This window comes from Desmodus rotundus, chromosome 2, assembly GCF_022682495.2.
Source record: "Desmodus rotundus isolate HL8 chromosome 2, HLdesRot8A.1, whole genome shotgun sequence".
Classification (NCBI taxonomy): domain Eukaryota; kingdom Metazoa; phylum Chordata; class Mammalia; order Chiroptera; family Phyllostomidae; genus Desmodus; species Desmodus rotundus.
The window spans coordinates 117,863,156-117,883,023 of NC_071388.1; the positions used below are offsets into that span (position 1 = coordinate 117,863,156).

General features: G+C 37.4%; 1 protein-coding gene across 7 annotated transcripts in view; it reads left to right on the forward strand.

The window, feature by feature from the left end:
• C2H2orf76 (chromosome 2 C2orf76 homolog) overlaps window positions 1-19,868 on the forward strand; it is a 102,603-nt gene that overhangs the window by 48,428 nt on the left and 34,307 nt on the right. For 5 of the 7 annotated variants that reach the window (XM_045203066.3, XM_045203068.3, XM_045203065.3 and 2 more), the window contains one exon: window positions 19,435-19,485. The exons of the other annotated variants lie outside the window; for them this stretch is intronic. In XM_045203066.3, the coding sequence (XP_045059001.2) occupies window positions 19,435-19,485 (51 nt within the window). The remainder of the gene's footprint in view (window positions 1-19,434; window positions 19,486-19,868) is intronic. 7 annotated transcript variants of the gene reach the window in all.

Below are 19,868 nucleotides of genomic sequence, written 5' to 3' on the forward strand. Positions count from 1 at the left end.
TAATTTTAAAATCTGTGATGTCCTTGGTACAGGGCAGAATAGGTTCTTCTTGAATTCCTCAAACATAAAATGTAATCACCAAGCTGTTGACAGTGGCAGGGGAAGATACATTCTTCCCAGGGCACTGTGTTCTGTTCTTCCCAGCTGCTGTGGAAGGCCTGCCCATTAGAGCAGTGGAATGGATCACAGCTAGAGGCTCAGCTCTACCTACCCACATCTTTGACCTGTGTAACAGTTTAACCACTACTTCTTTTGATTGTGCACGTGGGAAATCTGTTCCACTGATCGAGAGGTAAACTTTTGTGGTACAGATGTTTGTGAGTTGTGGAATTTGTGCCCAAGCCTGTAGAGCTCTGAAAGGTTGGTGGACCACATATTTATCTTTTTTTTAAAATCCTCATCCAAGGATATGTTTACTGATTTTAGAGAGAGAGGAAAGGAGAGAAAGAGAGACAAACATTGATGTGAGAGAAACATTGATCTTTTGCCTCCCACATGTTCCCCAACCGGGGATCAAACCCGCAACTGTTTTTTGGTAATAATGCTCCAAGCAACTGAGCCACCTGGACAGGGTCACATAAGACACACCTTTCCCCCCAAATTTGGGAGGAAAATGGAGGTGTGTCTTAAAGTCCGAATGTAGCTTACCTGATTTGCTGGCTGGGGGAGGGGGAAGATGGTGGAGCAGGATCACAGGATGCAGGAGCAGGGTCACCACTGCAGGAAGCCCGTTGCAGCAGGAGTGGGGCGATGCTGTGGGCCCTGGCTGGGAGGAGGGGCTGTCCCAGTGGTGCGAAGCAAGGGAGGCAGGAGCAGAGTCCCTGGTACACACACTATAGTGCTAAGGAGGAGGGTACAGGCGGTGCAGGCATGTTAGGAGAAGAAAGCCTGCGGCTCCCTTACGTGCCTCCATTGTGTGACTGGTGTGTCCCCCATTAACATTAACATAGGCAAATTCCACTGCAGGGTCACCTGTCAATGTGGCCCTGCAGCTGCTGTAAAACTACAACTCCCATCATGCTTGGACAGGTTGGGATGATGGGAGCTGTAATTTGGCAACAGCTGCAGAGCCACACAGGTTGTGTAAAACTGCTTTCCCATACAAGAGTGCTGCACAACCTGTGGCCCTCCAGCAGCAGATCTCCCCCATAACAGCATCATCAGCGGATCCCCCCATAACACTGCTTCATCCACTGATGTTCTCAGCTACAGCGCCCCCATCACTATGAAGGGCACAGTGCTGATAGTTCTGTCATTACTGTATTTTGTTGTAGAAAGATATAATAGCGTACCGTAGTCTCCTGCTGAATCTGCCGTAATCATGGAAAGATGTCAAAGCAGAAAAGGATTTCTGCATTAAAGGATGTTATTAAATATTTTACCACATTTTTTGCTTCAGAGTCTTTTTTCCTATTTTCCTCCTCTAAAACCTAGGTGTGTTCTTATGGTCCAGTGCATCTTATAGTCCAAACAATACGGTAACAATATCACACTGAAGTACACTATATGACAGTTTAAGTGAAATGTTCAAATTAAAACTATAAATTATTACACCCATTTTATTACCCTACCAACCACACTCAAGCAGGAATTACTTCTGCCAGACCCTGTATATCTTTTATGAATTGTGTCATAAAAGGAAAATTTTGAAGTAATAATAATTGTGAAATTACTATGTATCAGGCAGTGTGCTAAGAACTTTAACTAGATTATCTCACTTGTACCTCACAGCATCCCTCTAATTTAGGAATGTTATTGCCCATTTTATAGGTGAAGAAACTTAGGAATGGAGAAGTTAAGAAACTTGCCTGAGATACGTGGCTAATAAAGGCAAAGCGGCATGAAGTTCAACCAGGCAGTTTAACTACACATGTGCTCTTAAACACTACATTCTTTTATTCTTCTCTCCTGCCTCACTTGCTTAAGTAGGATCCTTGGAATAAATGGGTTCACTCAGTGTCAAAGGGGTCTTTGATTTAGTTCATCTTGCTCTAGTATTTTGAACACTGAAAGCTAGAAGGATGGTTTGACATTGTGCATAGTGAATTTTTCCCACAGGCACAAATCCTTCTTGCCTTTCTGTTTTCTTATAGTCACTCTTTGCCATCTGTGGCTTAAACTTGTTGCTTGCCATAATTGTATTTCTCCCTCAGCCAAGAAACTTTGGTTAAAGTTGACTCATTCTCCATTGAGAAGGACTGTACTACAACATCATGCCATTAAAACATAGGGAAGGGATGTTAATCAGATAATCTGATCAGAGAGGAAACATAGATATTACTTTATACAGTTGAGTAATTTTCTAGATTCAGAATAGTATACAAACTAATTATGTAGATAATATAAAACATTTCAATTCTTTCATTTGGAAGCATTTTAATACTTTGTCATACTTCAGATCTTCTGAATGTTAAATCATTTCACCTATAAAAAGCAAGTTGTGGAGATTTTGTCCAACTTTCCAGTTCGTAACTGCTTCTTTATATACTCCTGACAATAAGTTACTTGGTAAAGTGGCATGTTCTATTGGGTGAATACTAGAATAGTTAGAACATTTTTCTTTATATCTTTTTATTATTTTATATAATTCTTCATATCTGATGCTTTTCTCCAGTTTTTTCTATTATTAACATCTTATGCTGCATTTGTTGCAAATAATAGACCAATATTGGTGCATTATTAACTGAAGTCCATAGTTTATTCAGGTTTCCTTAGTTTTTATCTAATGTCTTTTTTCTGTTTTAGGATCACTTCTAGATACCGCATTACATTTAGTTGTCACGTCTCCCTCTGCTGCTCTGGGCTGTGATAATTTTTTAGACTTTCTCTGACAACGTTGAAAGTTTTGAGTACTAGCCTGGCCTATTGTAGGATGCCCATTTATTGGAATTTCCCTGCTGATTTGCCTGGGTTATGGACTTTTGAGAGGAAGGTAACAAAGATAAAGTATCACTTTTATTACATCATATCTCTTCACATCAACATGTTCTCTTTCTACATGGTGTGGAAAGAGAACACACTTTCTACATGGTTTATGATTGTTGATGTTGACCTTGATCACATGACCAAAATAGTATTAGGTTTCTATACTGTAAAGTTACTCTTTTTGTCTCCCTTTTCATACTGTACTCTTTTTTTAAAAAAAAGATTCTACATGTGAGTGAAATCATAGTATCTGTCTTTCTCTTTTTGACTTATATTTCACTTCAAGGTCCATCTGCATTGTTGTAAATGGAAATATTTTATTCTTTTCATGGTTGAGTAATATTCCATTGTATACATGTACCACGTTTTCTTTATTCATTTATCCATCAATGAACACTTAGGTTTTTTCCATATCTTGGCTATTGTATTATAAATAGTGCTGCAGTGGACAGAGGCATGCATATATCTTTTTTAATTAGTGTTTTCATATTCTTTGGATAAATACCCAGAAGTAGAATAGCTGAATCATATGGTCTTAATTTTATGTTCTTAATTTTTTGAGGAATCTCCATACTATTTTCCATAGTGGCTGTACCAATTTACAACCCCATCAAGAGTAGGCAAGGGTTCCCCTTTCTCCACATCCTCTCTAACACTTGTTATTTCTTGTCTTTTTGATAATAGCTATTCTATAATAATAGATGTGAGGTCATATTTTTGATTTGCATTTCCCTAATAATTAGTGGTATTGAACATCTTTTCATGTGCCCATTGGCCATCTGTAGGTCTTTATTGGAAAAATATCCATCTGGATCCTCTGCTCATTTTTTAAATTATAAAAAATAATTTTTTTCTTTATATGTTCTATAAAAAATAGTTTGTTTTCTTTTGTTGTTGAGTTGTATGAGTTCTTTATATATTTTAGATTTTTATTATTTTTTTAAAGATTTTATTTGTTTTTTTATTTTTTATTTTATTTTTTATTTTTTTTTATTTGTTTTTTTAGAGAGGGGAAGGGAGGGAGAAAGAGAGGGAGAGAAACATCAATGTGTGGTTGCCTCTCACACGCTCCCTACTTGGGATCTGTGCTGCAACCCAGGCATGTGCCCTGTCTGGGAATCAAACCAGTGACCCTTTGGTTCATAGTCTGGCAATCAGTCTACTGAGCCACACCAGCCAGGCCTATACTTTAGATTTTAACCCTTTATTGGATATATGATTTGTAATATCTTCTTTTATTGAGTAGGTTGCCTTTTTGTTTTGATAATAGGTTCCATTGTGCTGCAGAAACCTTTTAGTTTCATGTAGTTCCATTTGTTTTACTTTTGCTTTTGTTGACCTTGGTTTTGGAGCCAGATCCACAAAACATCACTAAGACCAATTTCAAAGAGCTTTCTACCTATGTTTTCTTCAAGGAATTTTAGGGTTTTAGGTCTTACATTCAAGTCTTTAATCCATTTTGAGTTAATTTTTGTTTGTAATTTAAGATAGTAGTGTAGTTTTAGTTATTTATTTATTTTTGCAAGTGGCTGTCCTCTTTTCCCAACACCATTTACTGCAGAGACTGTCCTTTTTCCATTGTATATTCTTCGTTCCTTTGTCATTTGTTAATTGTCCATATATATTTGGGTTGATTTCTGGGCTCACTTCTGTTTCATTGGCCTGCGTGTCTGTTTTTGTTTTAATGTCATACTATTTTGATTATTATATAGCTTTGTAGAATAGTTTGAAGTTAGGAGTATGATACCTCCAGCTTTGTTCTTTCTTAAGATTTCTTTGGCTATTTGGGATCTTTTGTAGTTCTATACAAATTCTAGAACTTTTTGTTCTAGTTCTGTGAAATAATCCTTTGGAATTTTGATAGGGATTGCATTGAATCTGTAGATTACTTTGGGTAGTATGGACATTTTAACAGTATTAATTCTTTTAATTCATGAGCATTCCATTTATTTGTGTCATCAGTTTCTTTCTTCATTATCTTTTAGTTTTCATTTTACAGATCTTTCATCTCATTGGTAAATTTATTCCTAGGTATTCTTTTTGATGTAATTATAATTGGGTTTGTTTTCTTAATTTTTCTTTCTGATAGTTTGTTATTGGTATACAGAAACACCACAAATTTATGTATTCTGAGACTTTACTGAATTTGTCTGTTAGTTCTAGCAGATTTTGGGTGGAGTCTTTAGGGTTTTCCAGAGAAAATTTTACTTATTTCTTACTGATTTGGGTGACTTTTCTTTTTCTTGCCTAATTGCTATAGCTAGGACTTCCAATTCTATGTTGAAGATAAGTGGTGAGAGTAGACATCCTTGTCTTGTTTTTGATCTTAGAAAATTAAACTCACATTTTCACCATTGAGTATAATGTTAGCTGTGGTTTTTGTCATAATGTGGCCTTTATTATGTTGAGGTATGTTTCCTCTGTACTTTGTTGACAGTTTTATCTTAAATGGGTGTTGAATTGTATCAAATAGTCTTTCTGCTTCTACTGAGATGATCATATGGTTTTTATCCTTCATTTTGTTAATGTCTTATATCACATTGGTTGATTTGCTGATATTGAACCATCCTTGCATTCTCGAAATAAATCCCTTTCGAGATCCCATGTGGTCTTATGTTCCTTTTAATATACTGGTGAGTTCATTTGCTAATATTTTTGTTGATGATTTTTGCATCTGTGTTCATCAAGAATATTGGCCTGTAAGTGTGTGTGTGTGTGTGTGTGTGTGTGTGTGTGTGTGTGTGTGTGTGTGAGAGAGAGAGAGAGAGAGAGAGAGAGAGAGAGAGAAAGAGAAAGAGAGAGAGATGTTTTTGTTTGGTTCTTCTATAACGGTAATGCTGGTCCCTTAAAATTGTTTGGTAGCATTCTTTCTGTGGAGGAGAGACTGTTCCATGACATGATTGCTGTCTGTCCCATTAACTGGACCCAGGAAAGAGTGGAGGTTGCTTTCTGCAGCCCCTCTCCCTGCCCTCAGAGACTGTGTACTAACACTTTCCTCTTCAATTATTTAGGAAGAGTTGGAAGTGGATGGGGATTAGTCTTTGAATGTTTGGAAGAATTCACCAGTGAAGCTCTCTGGTCCTGGACTTTGATTTGTTGTGAGATTTTGGATTACTAATTCAATCATCTTACTAGTAATAAGTCTATTTAGTTTTCTGCTTCTTTAATCCTAGAAGATTGTATGTTTTTAGGAATTTATCCATTTCTTCTCAGTTGTCGAATTTATTGGCATATAATTGTTCATAGTAGTATCTTATAATCCCTTGTACTTCTGTGGTGTCAGTTGTAACTTCTCTTTCATTTCTGATTTTATTTGAGACCTGTCCCCTTTTTTTCTTGGTTAATCTAGGTAAAGGTTTGTCAATTTTGTTTTTTTCATAGAACCAGCTCTTAGTTTTATTGATCTTTTCTGTTGCCTTTTTAGTCTCTATTTATTTTCACTCTGATCTTTATTATTTTCTTCTAACTTTGGGCTTTGCTTGTTCTTCAAGGTAGATTATTTATATGAGACTTTTCTTATTTCTTGCAGTTAACCATATTACTGTGAGTTTCCCTCTTATACTGTACCTCATAGATTTTGGCATGCTATATATCTCTGTTTTCATTTGTCTCTAGGTATTTTATTATTTCCATTTTGATTTCTTCAGTGACTCATTGGTTGTTCAGCATCATGCTGTTTAATATCCATGTTTTTGTGATTTTTAAAGTTTTCTTCTTGTAAGTGATTTGTGGTTTCATACCATTGTGGTTGGAAAAGATACTTTATTTGATTATAGTCATCTTGAATTTATTGAGACTTGTTTTGTGGCCTAACATTTTTCTGTCCTGGAGAATGTTCCATGTGCCTTTGAGAAGAATGTATATTCTGTTGCTCTTAGATGGAATGTTGTTTATATATCTATTAAGTCAATCTGGACTATAAGGCAGATGTTTCCTTGTAGATTTTCTGTCTGGGTCATCAATCCATTGCTCTGAATGGAGTGTTAAAGATTCCTACTATTATTGTATTGCTTTTACTTTCTCTCTTTAGGTTTCTTAATATTTACATATTTATGTGTCCTTATGTTGGTCATGTAAATAGTTGGCCAAAAAGACCATATGGCTTTTTCCATAAAATAAAAGAGAAGTTTTTCATTTTTACCAATAAGCTTATTGATTTATATATTTTGAGTATGTTGGCTATCTCCCACGTGTTATTAATGTTTATTATTGTCAATATCTTGATTTGATGCTATCAACTCTATCAACTTCAACTGTTCTACCCAATCGTGGAGCATCACCCAGCCAGAAATCTCCAGCACGAAACTTTGCAAACCACTTTTTTAAAAATATATTTATTGATTATGCTATTATAGTTGTCCCATTCCCCCCCCACTCCACTCCAACATGCCCACCCCCTACCTCCCACATTCCCCCCCTATAGTTCATGTCCATGGGTCATACTTATAAGTTCTTTGGCTTCTACATTTCCTACACTATTTTTACCCTTCCCCTGTCTATTTTCCACCTATCATCTATGCTACTTATTCTCTGTAACTTCCCCCCCTCTACCCCTCCCACTCCCCTATTGACAACCCTCCATGTGATCTCCATCTCTATGGTTCTGTTCCTGTTCTAGTTGTTTGCCTAGTTTGCTCTTGTTTTTGTTTTAGGTGTGGTCATTAATAACTGTGAGTTTGCTGTCATTTTTACTGTTCCTATTTTTGATCTTCTTTTTCTTAGGTAACTCCCTTTAACATTTCATATAATAAGGGCTTGGTGATGATGAACTTCTTTAACTTGACCTTATCTGAGAAGCACTTTATCTTCCCTTCCATTCTAAATGATAGCTTTGCTGGATACAGTAATCTTAGATGTAGGTCCTTGCGTTTAATCTTGGGTAATGTAATTATGATGTGCCTTGGTGTGTTCCTCCTTGGGTCCAGCTTCTTTGGGACTCTCTGAGCTTCCTGGGCTTCCCGGAAGTCTATTTCCTTTGCCAGATTAGGGAAGTTCTCCTTCATTATTTGTTCAAATAAGTTTTCAATTTTTTGTTCTTCCTCTTCTCCTTCTGGCACCCCTATAATTCGGACGTTGGAACGTTTCAAGATGTCCTGGAGGTTCCTAAGCCTCTCCTCATTTTTCCGAGTTCTTGTTTCTTCATTCTTTTCTGGTTGGATGTTTCTTTCTTCCTTCTGGCCCACACTGTTGATTTGAGTCCCAGTTTCCTTCCCATCACTATTGGTTCCCTGTACATTTTCCTTTGTTTCTCTTAGCATAGCCTTCATTTTTTCATCTGGTTTTCGAACAGATTCAACCAATTCTGTGAGCGTGTTGATAACCAGTGTTTTGAACTGTGCATCTGATAGGTTGGCTATCTCTTCGTCGCTTAGTTGTTTTTTTTCTGGAGCTTTGAAGTGTTCTGTCATTTGGGCCATTTTTAAAAAAAAATTTTTTTTTGTCTTGGCGCGTCTGTTACTTTAAGGGGCAGAGCCTTAGGTGTTCCCCGGGGCGGGTAAGGCTGGTCGCTGGTCTGTGATGCTGTATGTGGGGGAGGGGCCGAGAGGGAGCAATGGCGCCCGCTTCACTCTCCACTGGACCTCAATCTTTCACTCCGCTACCCACAATCAAACTGGGCCCCTCTGGTGCTGGTTCCCAAGTGGGTGGGCTTGTGCATGCCCTAGGCCCCTGTGGGTCTCTCCAACGACCTCTCCTGTGAGGCTGGGAGTCTCTCCTGCTGCCGCTCCAACCCCCACGGGCGTTTTCAATCAGAGGTTTGAGGCTTTATTTCCCTGAGCTGGAGCCCTGGGTTGCGAGGTCTGCTTAGCTCCCTGCTGTTTGTCCGGTTTATCTGCGCGCGAATGTGGGGCCGTGGGGTCTGCTAGTGGTCAGACTGCCTGCCCCGTTCGTCCCACACTGCGCCAGTCTCAGTCCCGCCATGGCCAGGCGAGTCCTCTCCACCCCTCTTACTGGTCTGGATGAATGTTTATTTTTTATTTCCTTGGTGTCGGACTTCCTTGCCGTTCGATTTTCTGTCAGTTCTGGTTGTGCGAGGAGGTGCAGTGTGTCTACCTACGCCGCCATCTTGGTTCTTCCTGGGATTGTTTTCTTAGTTTCCCTTTCTGATAGTTCATTATTGGTATATAAAAATGCCACCAATTTCTGAATATTAATTTTGTATCCTGCTACTTTGCTGAATTCATTTATTAGTTCCAGTAGGTTTTTGGTGGAGTGTTTAGGGTTTTCTATGTACAATATCATGTCTTCTGTGAAAAATGACAAATGAATTTTCTACATCTATTGATATGATCATATGGTTTTTATTCTTCATTTTGTTTATGTGGTGTATCATGTTTATTGATTTGTGGATATTGTACCAGCCTTGCATCTCCAGAATAAATCCCGTTTGATAATGGTATATGATATTTTTAATGTATTGCTGGCTTTGGTTTGCCAATACTTTGTTGAGGATTTTAGCGTTTATTTTCATCAGGGATATTGGTCTATAATTTTTTTCTTTGTAGTGTCTTTATCTCACTTTGGAATTAGGATAATACTGGCCTCATAAAATGAGCTTGGGAGTTTTCCCTCCAGATAGCCAATAGACATATGAAAAAATGCTCAATGTTACTAATCATCAGATAGAAACAAATTTAAACCACAATGAGATACCACCTCGCATTTGACAGAATGGGTACCATCAATAAATTGGCAACAAGTACTGGTGAGGATGTGGAGAAAAGGCAACCCTAGTGCACTCTTTGTTGGTGGGAATGAAGTGTGGTGCAGTCACTGTGGAAAACACTATAGAGTTTCCCCCCAAAATTAAAAATGCAACTGCTGTTGACCCAGCAGTCTCACTTCTGGGAATGTATTCGAAGAATTCCAAAACTCCAATTCAAAAGAATATATGTACCCCTATGTTCAAAGATAAGGTTATTTACAATAGCCAAGATCTGGAAAGAGTCCAAGTACCTATCAGTAGATGAATAGATAAAAAAACCAGTGGTACATTTACACAATGGAATACCACAGGGCCATAAAAAGAAGGAAATCTTACCCTTTGAAACAGTGTGGATAAACCCAGAGAGTATTATGCTAAGTGAAATAGGCCAGTCAGAGAAAGACAAATGCCGTATGATCTGACTTACTTGTGGAATATAATGAACAGAATAATCTGATGAACAGAATAGAAACAAAGGCATGGATGCATGGAACAGACTAATAGCTGTCAGAGAGGAAAATGGAGGAGGTAGGGGGGACTGATGAAAAAGGTAAAGGGATTGCCAAAGAACATATATGCATAACCCATAGACACAGACAACAGTGCAATGATGGCCAGAGGGAAGGGGGGGGTTGGCAGGGGCTGGGTGGAGGCAGGCAAAGGTGGGGAAAATGGGGACATCTATAACAGAGTCCCCATTTCAGTAAAAATGGAAAAAGAAACAGGTTTTATAACTACATTGCAAATGATCAAGAAGGTAGAGGGAAAATTCAGTGTGTTAAAGATGGAAGATATAAAAAAAATACACCAGATTGAACGAGAGATGAAAAGTAGAAGATCTGGTATGGATATATACTGGAAAGCATTAACATGTAGATAATATGGACAGAAGGGAGATTAGTAAACTTGAAAACATAGCCACAAAATATCTGAAATAAAGCACAGAGAGAAAAGACTAAAACAAATAAATAGAGCTGTAGGGAGGTGGGGCAATTTACAGTATACATGGAATTGGAGGCCTTGAGGAGAGGGCACGGGAACAGAAGATCTATTTGAAGAAATAATGGTTGAAAATTTAAAAAATGTGGTGAAAACTGTAACCCCACATACCCCAGCAGTTAACAAATCCCAAGTAAAAGAAGTATGAAGAAAGCTACAATGAAGCATATCCTAATAAAATTGCTTACAACTGGTAATAAGAGAAAAATCTTAACACGACCAGAGGAAAAAGACCCTATTACATAAAGAGGAACAAAGATGAACATGATACAGATTGTTCATTGGAATCAATGCATGACAGAAGATAGTAGAGCAACATCTTTAAAGTACTGGAAAAAGGTCACCCAGGATTCTATTTCCATCTTTCAGAAATGAAGGCATAATAAAAACTTTTCAGATATACAAGAGCAGAAAGAGCCCATCACCAGGAGATCTGAATTATAAGAAATGCTAAAGGAACTTCTTCCAACAGAAGGAAAAGGATACCAGATGGAAATCTGGATGTACACAGGGTACTAAAAATGGTAAACATGGGTAAATATAAAATGTTTTTTCTTATCTTAAAAATATTTTTAAAAACATATGTGGTCATTTAAAGAAAAACAATGTGTTGTGTGGTTTATGGAATATGTATGACAGCAACAGCACAAAGGCTGGGAGGGGAGAAATGGAAGTATACTGTTCTAAGATTTTTGACTGTAATATGAAGTAGTACAGTGTCATTCAGAGGTAGATTGGTAAATTAAAGATGTTCATTACAAACCTTAAAGGACCTTATAAGTCAACAAAAGGAATAAAATACAATCATAATAAACTGTCACATAGTCAAAAAGAAGGTAGAAGAGGAAATAAAGTGGTAGTTTTGAAAAACAAATAGCAAAGTGGTAGTTTTAACCTAATCACATCAATAATCCCATTAGATGTAAATGGTCTAAACACCACAATTAAAAGGCAGATAATAACAAGAAGTCCAAATTATATGTTGCCTACAAGAAGTACACTTTGTTTTTAAATGTATTTTATTGATTATACTATTACAATTGTCCCAATTTCTTTCTCCTCATTATCCACCTCTGCCCTGCACTCCCCCTCCTACGAATATTACTGCCCCCTCAGTTCATGCCTACAGGTTGTACATATAAGTTCTTTGGCTTCTACATTTCCTATACTATTCTTACCCTCCCCTGTCTATTTTCTACCTACCATTTATGCTACTTATTCTCTGTACCTTTTCCTCCCATTCTCCCCCTGCCCCCTCCCTGCTGATAACCCACTATGTGGTCTCCATTTCTGTGATTCTGTTCCTTTTCTAGTTGTTTGCTTAGTTTGTTTTTGTTTTTTAGATTCAGCTGTTGATAGTTGTGAGTTTATTGTCATTTTATTGTTGTCATTTTACTGTTCATAGTTTTGATCTTCTTTTTCTTAGATAAGTCCCTTTAACATTTCATATAATAAGGACTTGGTGATGATGAATTCTTTTAATTTGACCTTATCTGAGAAGCACTTTATCTGCCCTTCCATTCTAAATGATAGCTTTGCTGATAGAGTAATTTTGGATGTAGGTCCTTGTCTCTCATGACTTGGAATACTTCTTTCCAGCCCCTTTTTGCCCATAAAGTTTCTTTTGAGAAATCAGCTGAAAGTCTTTTGGGAACTCCTTTGTAGGTAACTGTCCTTTTCTCTTGCTGCTTTTAAGATTCTCTCCTTCTGTTTAATCTTGGGTAATGTAATTATGATGTCCCTTAGTGTGTGCTTCCTTGGGTCCAACTTCTTTGGGACTCTCTAAGCTTCCTGGACTTTGTGGAAATCTATTACCTTTGCCAGATTAGGGAATTATCCATTATGTTTTAAAATAAGTTTCAATTTCTTGCTCTTCCTCTCCTTCTGGTACCCCTATGATTTGGATGTTGAAACATTTAAAGTTGTCCTGGAGGTTCCTAAGCATCTCCTCATTTTTTAAAATTCTTGTTTCTTCATTCAGTTCTGGTTGAATGTTTATTTCTTCCTTCTTTTCCAAATTGTTGAATCCCAGTTTGATTCCCTTCACTGTTGGTTCTCTGTATATTTTTCTGTATTTCACTGTGCATAGCCTTTACTCTATTTTGCATCTGTACTCAATCATTTCTGTGAGCATTCTGATTACCAGTGTTTTGAACTCTGCATCTGATAGGTTGGCTTTTTCCTCATTGCTTACTTCTTTTTCTGGCATTTTGATCTGTTCCTTCACTTGGGCCATATTTCTTTGTCTTGGTGTGCCTGTTACATTGTAAGGGGTGGAATCTTAGGTATTTGTCAAGTTGAGGCAACCCACTTTGTTGCGTTGTAGTGCTGCATGTAGGGGAGGGGTCAGAGAGGGAACAATGCCACTTGCTTGGCCCTCACTCCACTCTCAGTCACTTCCCCTGCTACCCACAAGCAAATTGAGCCATTTTGGTGCTGATTCCCCAGGTGAGTGACTATATGTACATTTTAGGACCCTATGGGTCCCCCCAAAGAACTCTTCTGTGGTATTGAGAGTTTCTCCTACCTGCACAACTCCCACAGATTTTTATAGTCAAAGGTTTTGAGGCTTTAGTTTCCTGTGCTAGAATTCTGGGTTGCACAGTTTGTCTTGCTCCCCAGTTGTTCCTCCTGTGCGAATATGGGAACACCCAGCCCTCCAGCTGCTGCCTCACCCACCTGGTCTGTCTCCTTGCTGTGCTTCCTCTCCTCCCATCTCCGCCCCTCCTACTGGTCTGGATAAATGTTTCTGCTTTAACTCCTTGGTTGTCGGACTTCCATATAGTTCAATTTTCTGGTAGTTGTGGTTGTTTTTTGTTTTTAAATTTGTTGTTGTCCATGTTCGGGTTGTGCAAGGAAGCAAAGTGTATCTACCTATGCCTCCATCTTGGCTGGAAGTCTACACTTTAAGTATAAAGATAAAAATCAATTGAAGGTAAAAGTATGAATATATTATACCATGTTAATTACTTATGTAAGGAAAGCTGGAGTAACTATGTTAATATCAGATAAAGTAGATTTCAGAATAAAGAATATTAGTAAGGATAATTACTATCACTTTATGATGATGAAGTGTCAATTAGAAAAGAGGATTTGCCCTGGCTGGTGGAGGATTGATAATGGGATGTGAACCAAAGAGTCTCCAGTTTGATTCCCAGTCAGGGCACATGCCTGGATTGCAGGCCAGGTCCCCAGTAGGGGCCAGGTGAGAGGCAACCACACACTGATGTTTCTGTCCTTCTCTTTCTCCCTCCCTTCCCTTCCCTCTAAAAATAAATAAACAAAATCTTAAAGAAGAAAAGAAGACTTAATGATCCTAAATATGTGGGCACCTAATAACAGCTTTAAATGAGAGAGAAAGAGAAGATACAAGTTATCAGTATCAGGAATGAAAGTTGTGATATCACTACAAATTCTCTACAGATAATAAAAGAGTAATAAAGGAATATTTTGAACACCTTTATGCCATAAATATGTTTTCCTAGGTAAGTGGATACATTCACTGAAAGAACCAGACTACCAAAGCTCACTAAAGAAGAAACAGACAACCTTAATTGCCTCTAAGCAGTTCTTGTGGGCAAGAAAAAAAAAAAAAGGCATCCATATTAGAAAGGAAGAAGTAAAATTGTCATTATTCACTGTTGACATGATAATCTGTGTAGAAAACCCTACAGAATCTAAAAAGACACTACTAGAAATAATAAAAGCAATGTTGTAGAATATAAAGTCAACATGCAAAAATCAATTGTGTTACTAGTAATATGCAGTTAGAAACTGAAAAATGTATAGCTTCCAAAATATAAAAAACATATACATTTGACAGGGGCTTAAAACTTTTGCACTGAAAACTCTAAAACATCACTGAAAGTTAAAAAGACCTAAGTAAATGTTACTTATGATATACTATATAATTTATGATATAAATGATATACTATATTTATGGATCAGAAAAATCAATATGGTTAAGATGTCACATCTCCTCAAAATGATGTCTAATTCCAATCTCAATCAGAATCTCAGCAGGCTTTTTTCCCCCATTCCAATAATGTCAAACATATTCTAAACTCTAGAAATAAAGTTATTCTAACTTATTCAGAAATTTATAAGTAAAAATGGCCTATAGTCAAAATAACTCAAAACAAGAAGAAAAGAAGTTGGAGGAATGACACTATCTGATTTCATGACTTACTAATATAAAGCTCTATTAGTTCAGACAGTAGTGCATGCAGCATTGTTACATAGATGACGTATATATCATTGAAAAAAAAATAGTCCAGAAATAGACCTACACATATATGTTCAATTGATTTTTGAGCAGGACATTCTCTAGGGAAGAGGTGATCTTTCCAAAAAACATTCTGGATATCTATATGCAAATAGATGAACCGCAACACTTACCTCCTACCATATACAAAAACATCTTGGAATTGGTAAGAACTAAGTGTAGAAGCTGGGACTATAAAAATTCAGAAGGAAAACGGGAAAAAATCTTAGAGACTTTGATTTTGGTAAAAATTTCTTAAATACAGAACGATGATCACAAACTGAAAAAAATTATTCAGGCTTTATTAAAATAAAAACTTGCTTTTCAAAGTATACTATTAAGAAAATGAAAAGGCAAACCACAAACTTGGAGACAATATTTGTGAAACATATATCCAACAAGGGACTTGTTTCTAGAATAATAATAGTTAAACCGAATTCTTGCAACTCAAGTAAGACTTACAACCCAATTAAAAAATGGGCAAAAGATGTGAACAGAAAGTTCACCAAAGAAGATACATACATGATGGCAAATATGCACATGCAGTGATACTCATTATTAATCTTGAGTGAAATGCAAATTAGAACCACAATGAGCACACACCACCACCTCTAAAATGGCTAAAATTAAAGAGTTTTATTAGTTAAACACTAAGTTTTTGTCTAGATCCTAGAAAGAACTGGAAATGATATACTGATAGTGGGAATGTTAAAAAGGTACCACTTTGGAAGATGATTTGGCAGTATCTTAAAGTTACACATCTACCTCCCATACAATTCAGACATCCCACTTCTAGGTGGAGTGGAAGTGCATGTCCCTGTATGAGTACTCATAGCCTTATTTGTAGTAGCACAAAATGGGAAATGACTTTTTCCAGAAGGAACTCTTTGGTCTTTTTCTCTTCCTCCTCAAGCACTTTTATTTCTCTTTCCATTACAGCTCCTATCTTACCATAATGTCTTATCTTTCTTGCAGCTATTGCAGAAGAAGACTGCTTTAGTTCTGCCCTTCTCAGTGCAGCAGAATGGGTGCTGGGAGGGCTGGATTCTTGTCTTAGCTCTTGACACTGTGGGCTGACCAATTGCCTTCTTGGGGTGTCTGTGTTCTTAATTACTGATTGAAGGGATTAAATTACATGTATTCATTCATGAATATTTTTGAGCACCTGTCATGTCCCAGGTACTCTTTTAGGTATTAGCAACTCAATAAAGAAAGTAGGCTGTGGTCTCTGCCATCATGTAACCTGTATTTATTAACCTATTATACGTCAACCACTGTCCTAGGTTTGGGAAAGACAGGCTTTATTGTCTTAATCTCAAGAAATTTATGAGTTAGTAGGGAAAAAAGACCAAAATAAGTAAACAGACAAAACTAAAATTGTAAAAATTGTTCTGAGAGAAACAATATGAAAGGGGACCTGTCTTTTAGCTGGGCTGTCAGGGAAGGCCTCTGTGGAGGTGACACCCAAGTGGAAATCTAGTAGATGAAAGAGAAAAGGGGCTCTGTCATATCTCTTCTCCCAGAAGTCTAGATGGAACATAACACAGTGATCTGATTCCTTCGATTTTAGACACGTCTAAATGATAATGGTTTTGTGGAGCAGCTATTCTGTACTTCACCCGTTCAGGGGCTTTCATTGTCTTTCCAGGAGATAAACTTATTGCCATTTATATGGCAAATAAGGAGATTTAATTCTCCTTTTTGAAGTTTAATACATCTTTGGCCCATACTTCATAAGTGAATGGGAAACCAAAAGGATAAAATGAAGCTTCTGTACTCTGATAGGCCAAATGGGGCTTGAGCAGGAGAATCAGACTTAGAGGATTCTTGGCCTATAGTGATTTAAAAGTCAGAAAAATTTCACCTAAACCCCCAGCCTTTGAACGTTTCCATTTAAATCTTTAGGCAGCCAGTTAGAACTGAATGGCAGCCCCCATCTTTAATAAAATATGTCCACCAATGTTTGTTGGCATCAATTCAGCACCAATAGGAATCCCCAATTTGGGGTACGGTGAAGAAGGAAATTATTCAGTACAGACAGCTTCATTGTGTTACAGCACGGCTGTGAGAGCAGCATGGCTGTGGAATAGCTCAATAGTGTTATAGCTCAATTATGAAGCAGCACAGCTGTGAGGTGGTGCTCAGGAGATGCAGCTCTCCTCTGCTCCCGTGTGCTCCACTTGCTCCTGTTCACTGTGCTCTGCACTGCCCTGGGCCATGCTGTGCCCGCCTGCTCTTTGCTAGTCTACTCCAGTCTGCCTGCTCTGCTGTGCTCTGTCGTGGTCTGGCGAGACGTCTTTGGTGTTTTCATCTTTGGTGTTTCATTTCTGGTGTTTTGGTTCCAGCCAAGGAAATGCAGTATTTAGTCTTCAGTGGAAAGGGAAAATGTACTCCTTGAGCCAGAGGGGAGCTGGTTTACATAGACAGAGGACCCCTGGTCCCTGATTGGTTCATCTTTGTGCAAATAAGGAGTCCAAAATCTCACAGTTTGGTTCCAAAGGCACTGTCCTGGCTGGTCAAAATGGAGCTGCTCTGATTGATTGGTGGAGATGCTCTGATTGGATGGGGAAAGCCTCAGTCCTATTGGTTAAAATACAATTCCAAGAACTTCTTTGTAAGGGCTGGCTCAGATGGCAGGAACACAGTGTAGGCAGGTAGTTGTGGGAAGTAGGCAGTTCAATGCAGACTTCTTCCTGAAGTGCAGTTTGTGTGAGAGGCCCCTGTATAGAAATGGCTGCTAGGCTCTGCTTTTAAATTTGAGACCAGTTAGCCACCAGAAGCCCTTCTTAGTAGGTATTTCTTTTTGCAGGCTCCACAGGTGCATGCTGTCAGCTCTCACAGCCACCTTCTGTTTTACCTGCTTCATTCACTGATGTCATCTGGCTGGCCTTGTGTAAATTAGTTTGTCTAAGAATCATCTCAGGAAGCTTTTATGTTTAAACATTTATTCTTGGAGCCAGTCTGCTGCAAGTCTGATCTACCAGTGGTGGTCTGGGTTATTCTAATGTGTACCAGGTGAGAATCGCATTCTTAAGACATAACCCTGACTGTGAACATACCTTCGTTACAAGATTTACACAGGAGTATGTGCTCTCAAGAGTGGGGACTTGTTTTGGTAACCTCTTATTGACCTTGTCACTGAAATATCTGGTAGTAGGTACTTTAAATGCTTATACTATAAATGAATATATTGTATTTTAATTTCAGTATGTGTTTGATCTCTGAAAAGCAAATGTACTTTAAAAAACATATTTCCAAATTTAGATGTGTGGGTTTTTAAAGTTTCTTTAATAGATAACATTCATGTGGTTTTAAGATCAAAATATAAAGGGGAATACAGTGAAAAGTCTCCTTCCCACTTCTGTTATCTATCTGACCAGTACAGCATGCTCCCTCTCATAAAAGCATAAGAAGGGCGAAGTTATATTTTTATTTTTCCTCCTTTTCAAAAGTTAGCTTAGTAAAAATAATGCTCAACCTTATGTCTTCTTTGCTCTCAACATATCTTGAAGATCTTATCATATTAACAGGGCTTCTTCCTCCTTTTTTTGGTTGTTTTACAGTTGAAAAATGTTTCATATAATTTATTTAACAAGTATCCCCATTGAAGGACATTTGGATTTTCCTAAGCACTTGTTATTTTAAACAATGCTAAAGTTAGTACATTTCTATGTATGTCATTTCACACATGCACATGCACACACACACAGAAGAATGTGCAGGCTATATGATAAATTCTCCAAGTGAAATTGATGCACATGTTATTTTAATGTATATTACCAAATTGCCCTCTGTAGGGATCATAGCATCAGATGTTGTTAAAACTAATCTTGATATTTGGAACACTGTTTAAAAAAAATATTTACTCTGGTTATGTCTTCTTTGCCAAGTTAGGTTATCTGAATTTTGCTAAGAGTAATGGATTGTTCTAGATCAGGGATCTCAAACTCATTTTCAGTGGGGGCCACACAGTCTCGTGGTTGCCTTCAAAGGGCCAAATGTAATTTTAGGACTGTATAAATGTAACTACTCCTTAGCAGTTAAGCAAGAGCTCGGTGCTGCCGCCGGGTAGAAACAGAGTGCCAGGCCAGATTCTGCCTGCAGGCTTTTTGTTTGTCACCTGCGTTCTAGATCATTGGTTTTCACTACTAGCCAAAGATTCTCAAGGGGTTCCCAGATTTCTATGCTAAATGAACATCAACTAGACAGCAAATAATATCTCATACATGTGTACTATATATTTCAAATGTACATAGATGAGATTGTATTTAATAAAATGCCAATTCATTTAGTAGTGTTACTGAACTAAGAAGTTCAGCTAGTAACAGCTCAGCACTGGATCAGTGGTTCCATTGTTTTAGATGACCTTGGACTTTGCTGGCATGTCAGGTTCATTTTGTGGCATGTCAGGTTCATTTTGTGGCCCATCAGGTTTTTCAAAGTAGCTTAGACGGGAGGTATAGGACAACAGAACCAAAAGACTGTGCATATACTCTGAATGTCTATTTGAATATTTTGTAAAAAAGTAATCTTTTTCTTATAGATGTTCCTTTAAGGACCAGCCTGCCACCACCATTCAGAAATTATAAATATGGTAACAAATTTTTCTTATTCTTTTAAAATATATGTTAATATAAAGTCACATTAGTTTTGTGTTGATTTGAATTTAAATTTGGTTTTCAAAAATGAATTTATTATCTGTAAATAAAAACCAATATGGAAGTTTATTTAGAAATACAGGGACTCTAGTAGTATGTTGTTAAAGTAAATTGTAATCGTGTAGGGAAGTTGCCTATTTGTGAGGAATAGCATGTTTGGAAAGCTGTCAAAAATGAATTTCTTTGCCAGGTAATCAAAAAAAGAGAAATGACTAAAGACTATGAATTAAAAGAAGAGATTTAAAAATAAGATTTAAGATTTTAAATGCTAGTAACTTGAGCATGTTATATAGTAATTTTTATGTTGCAATTGTTGATT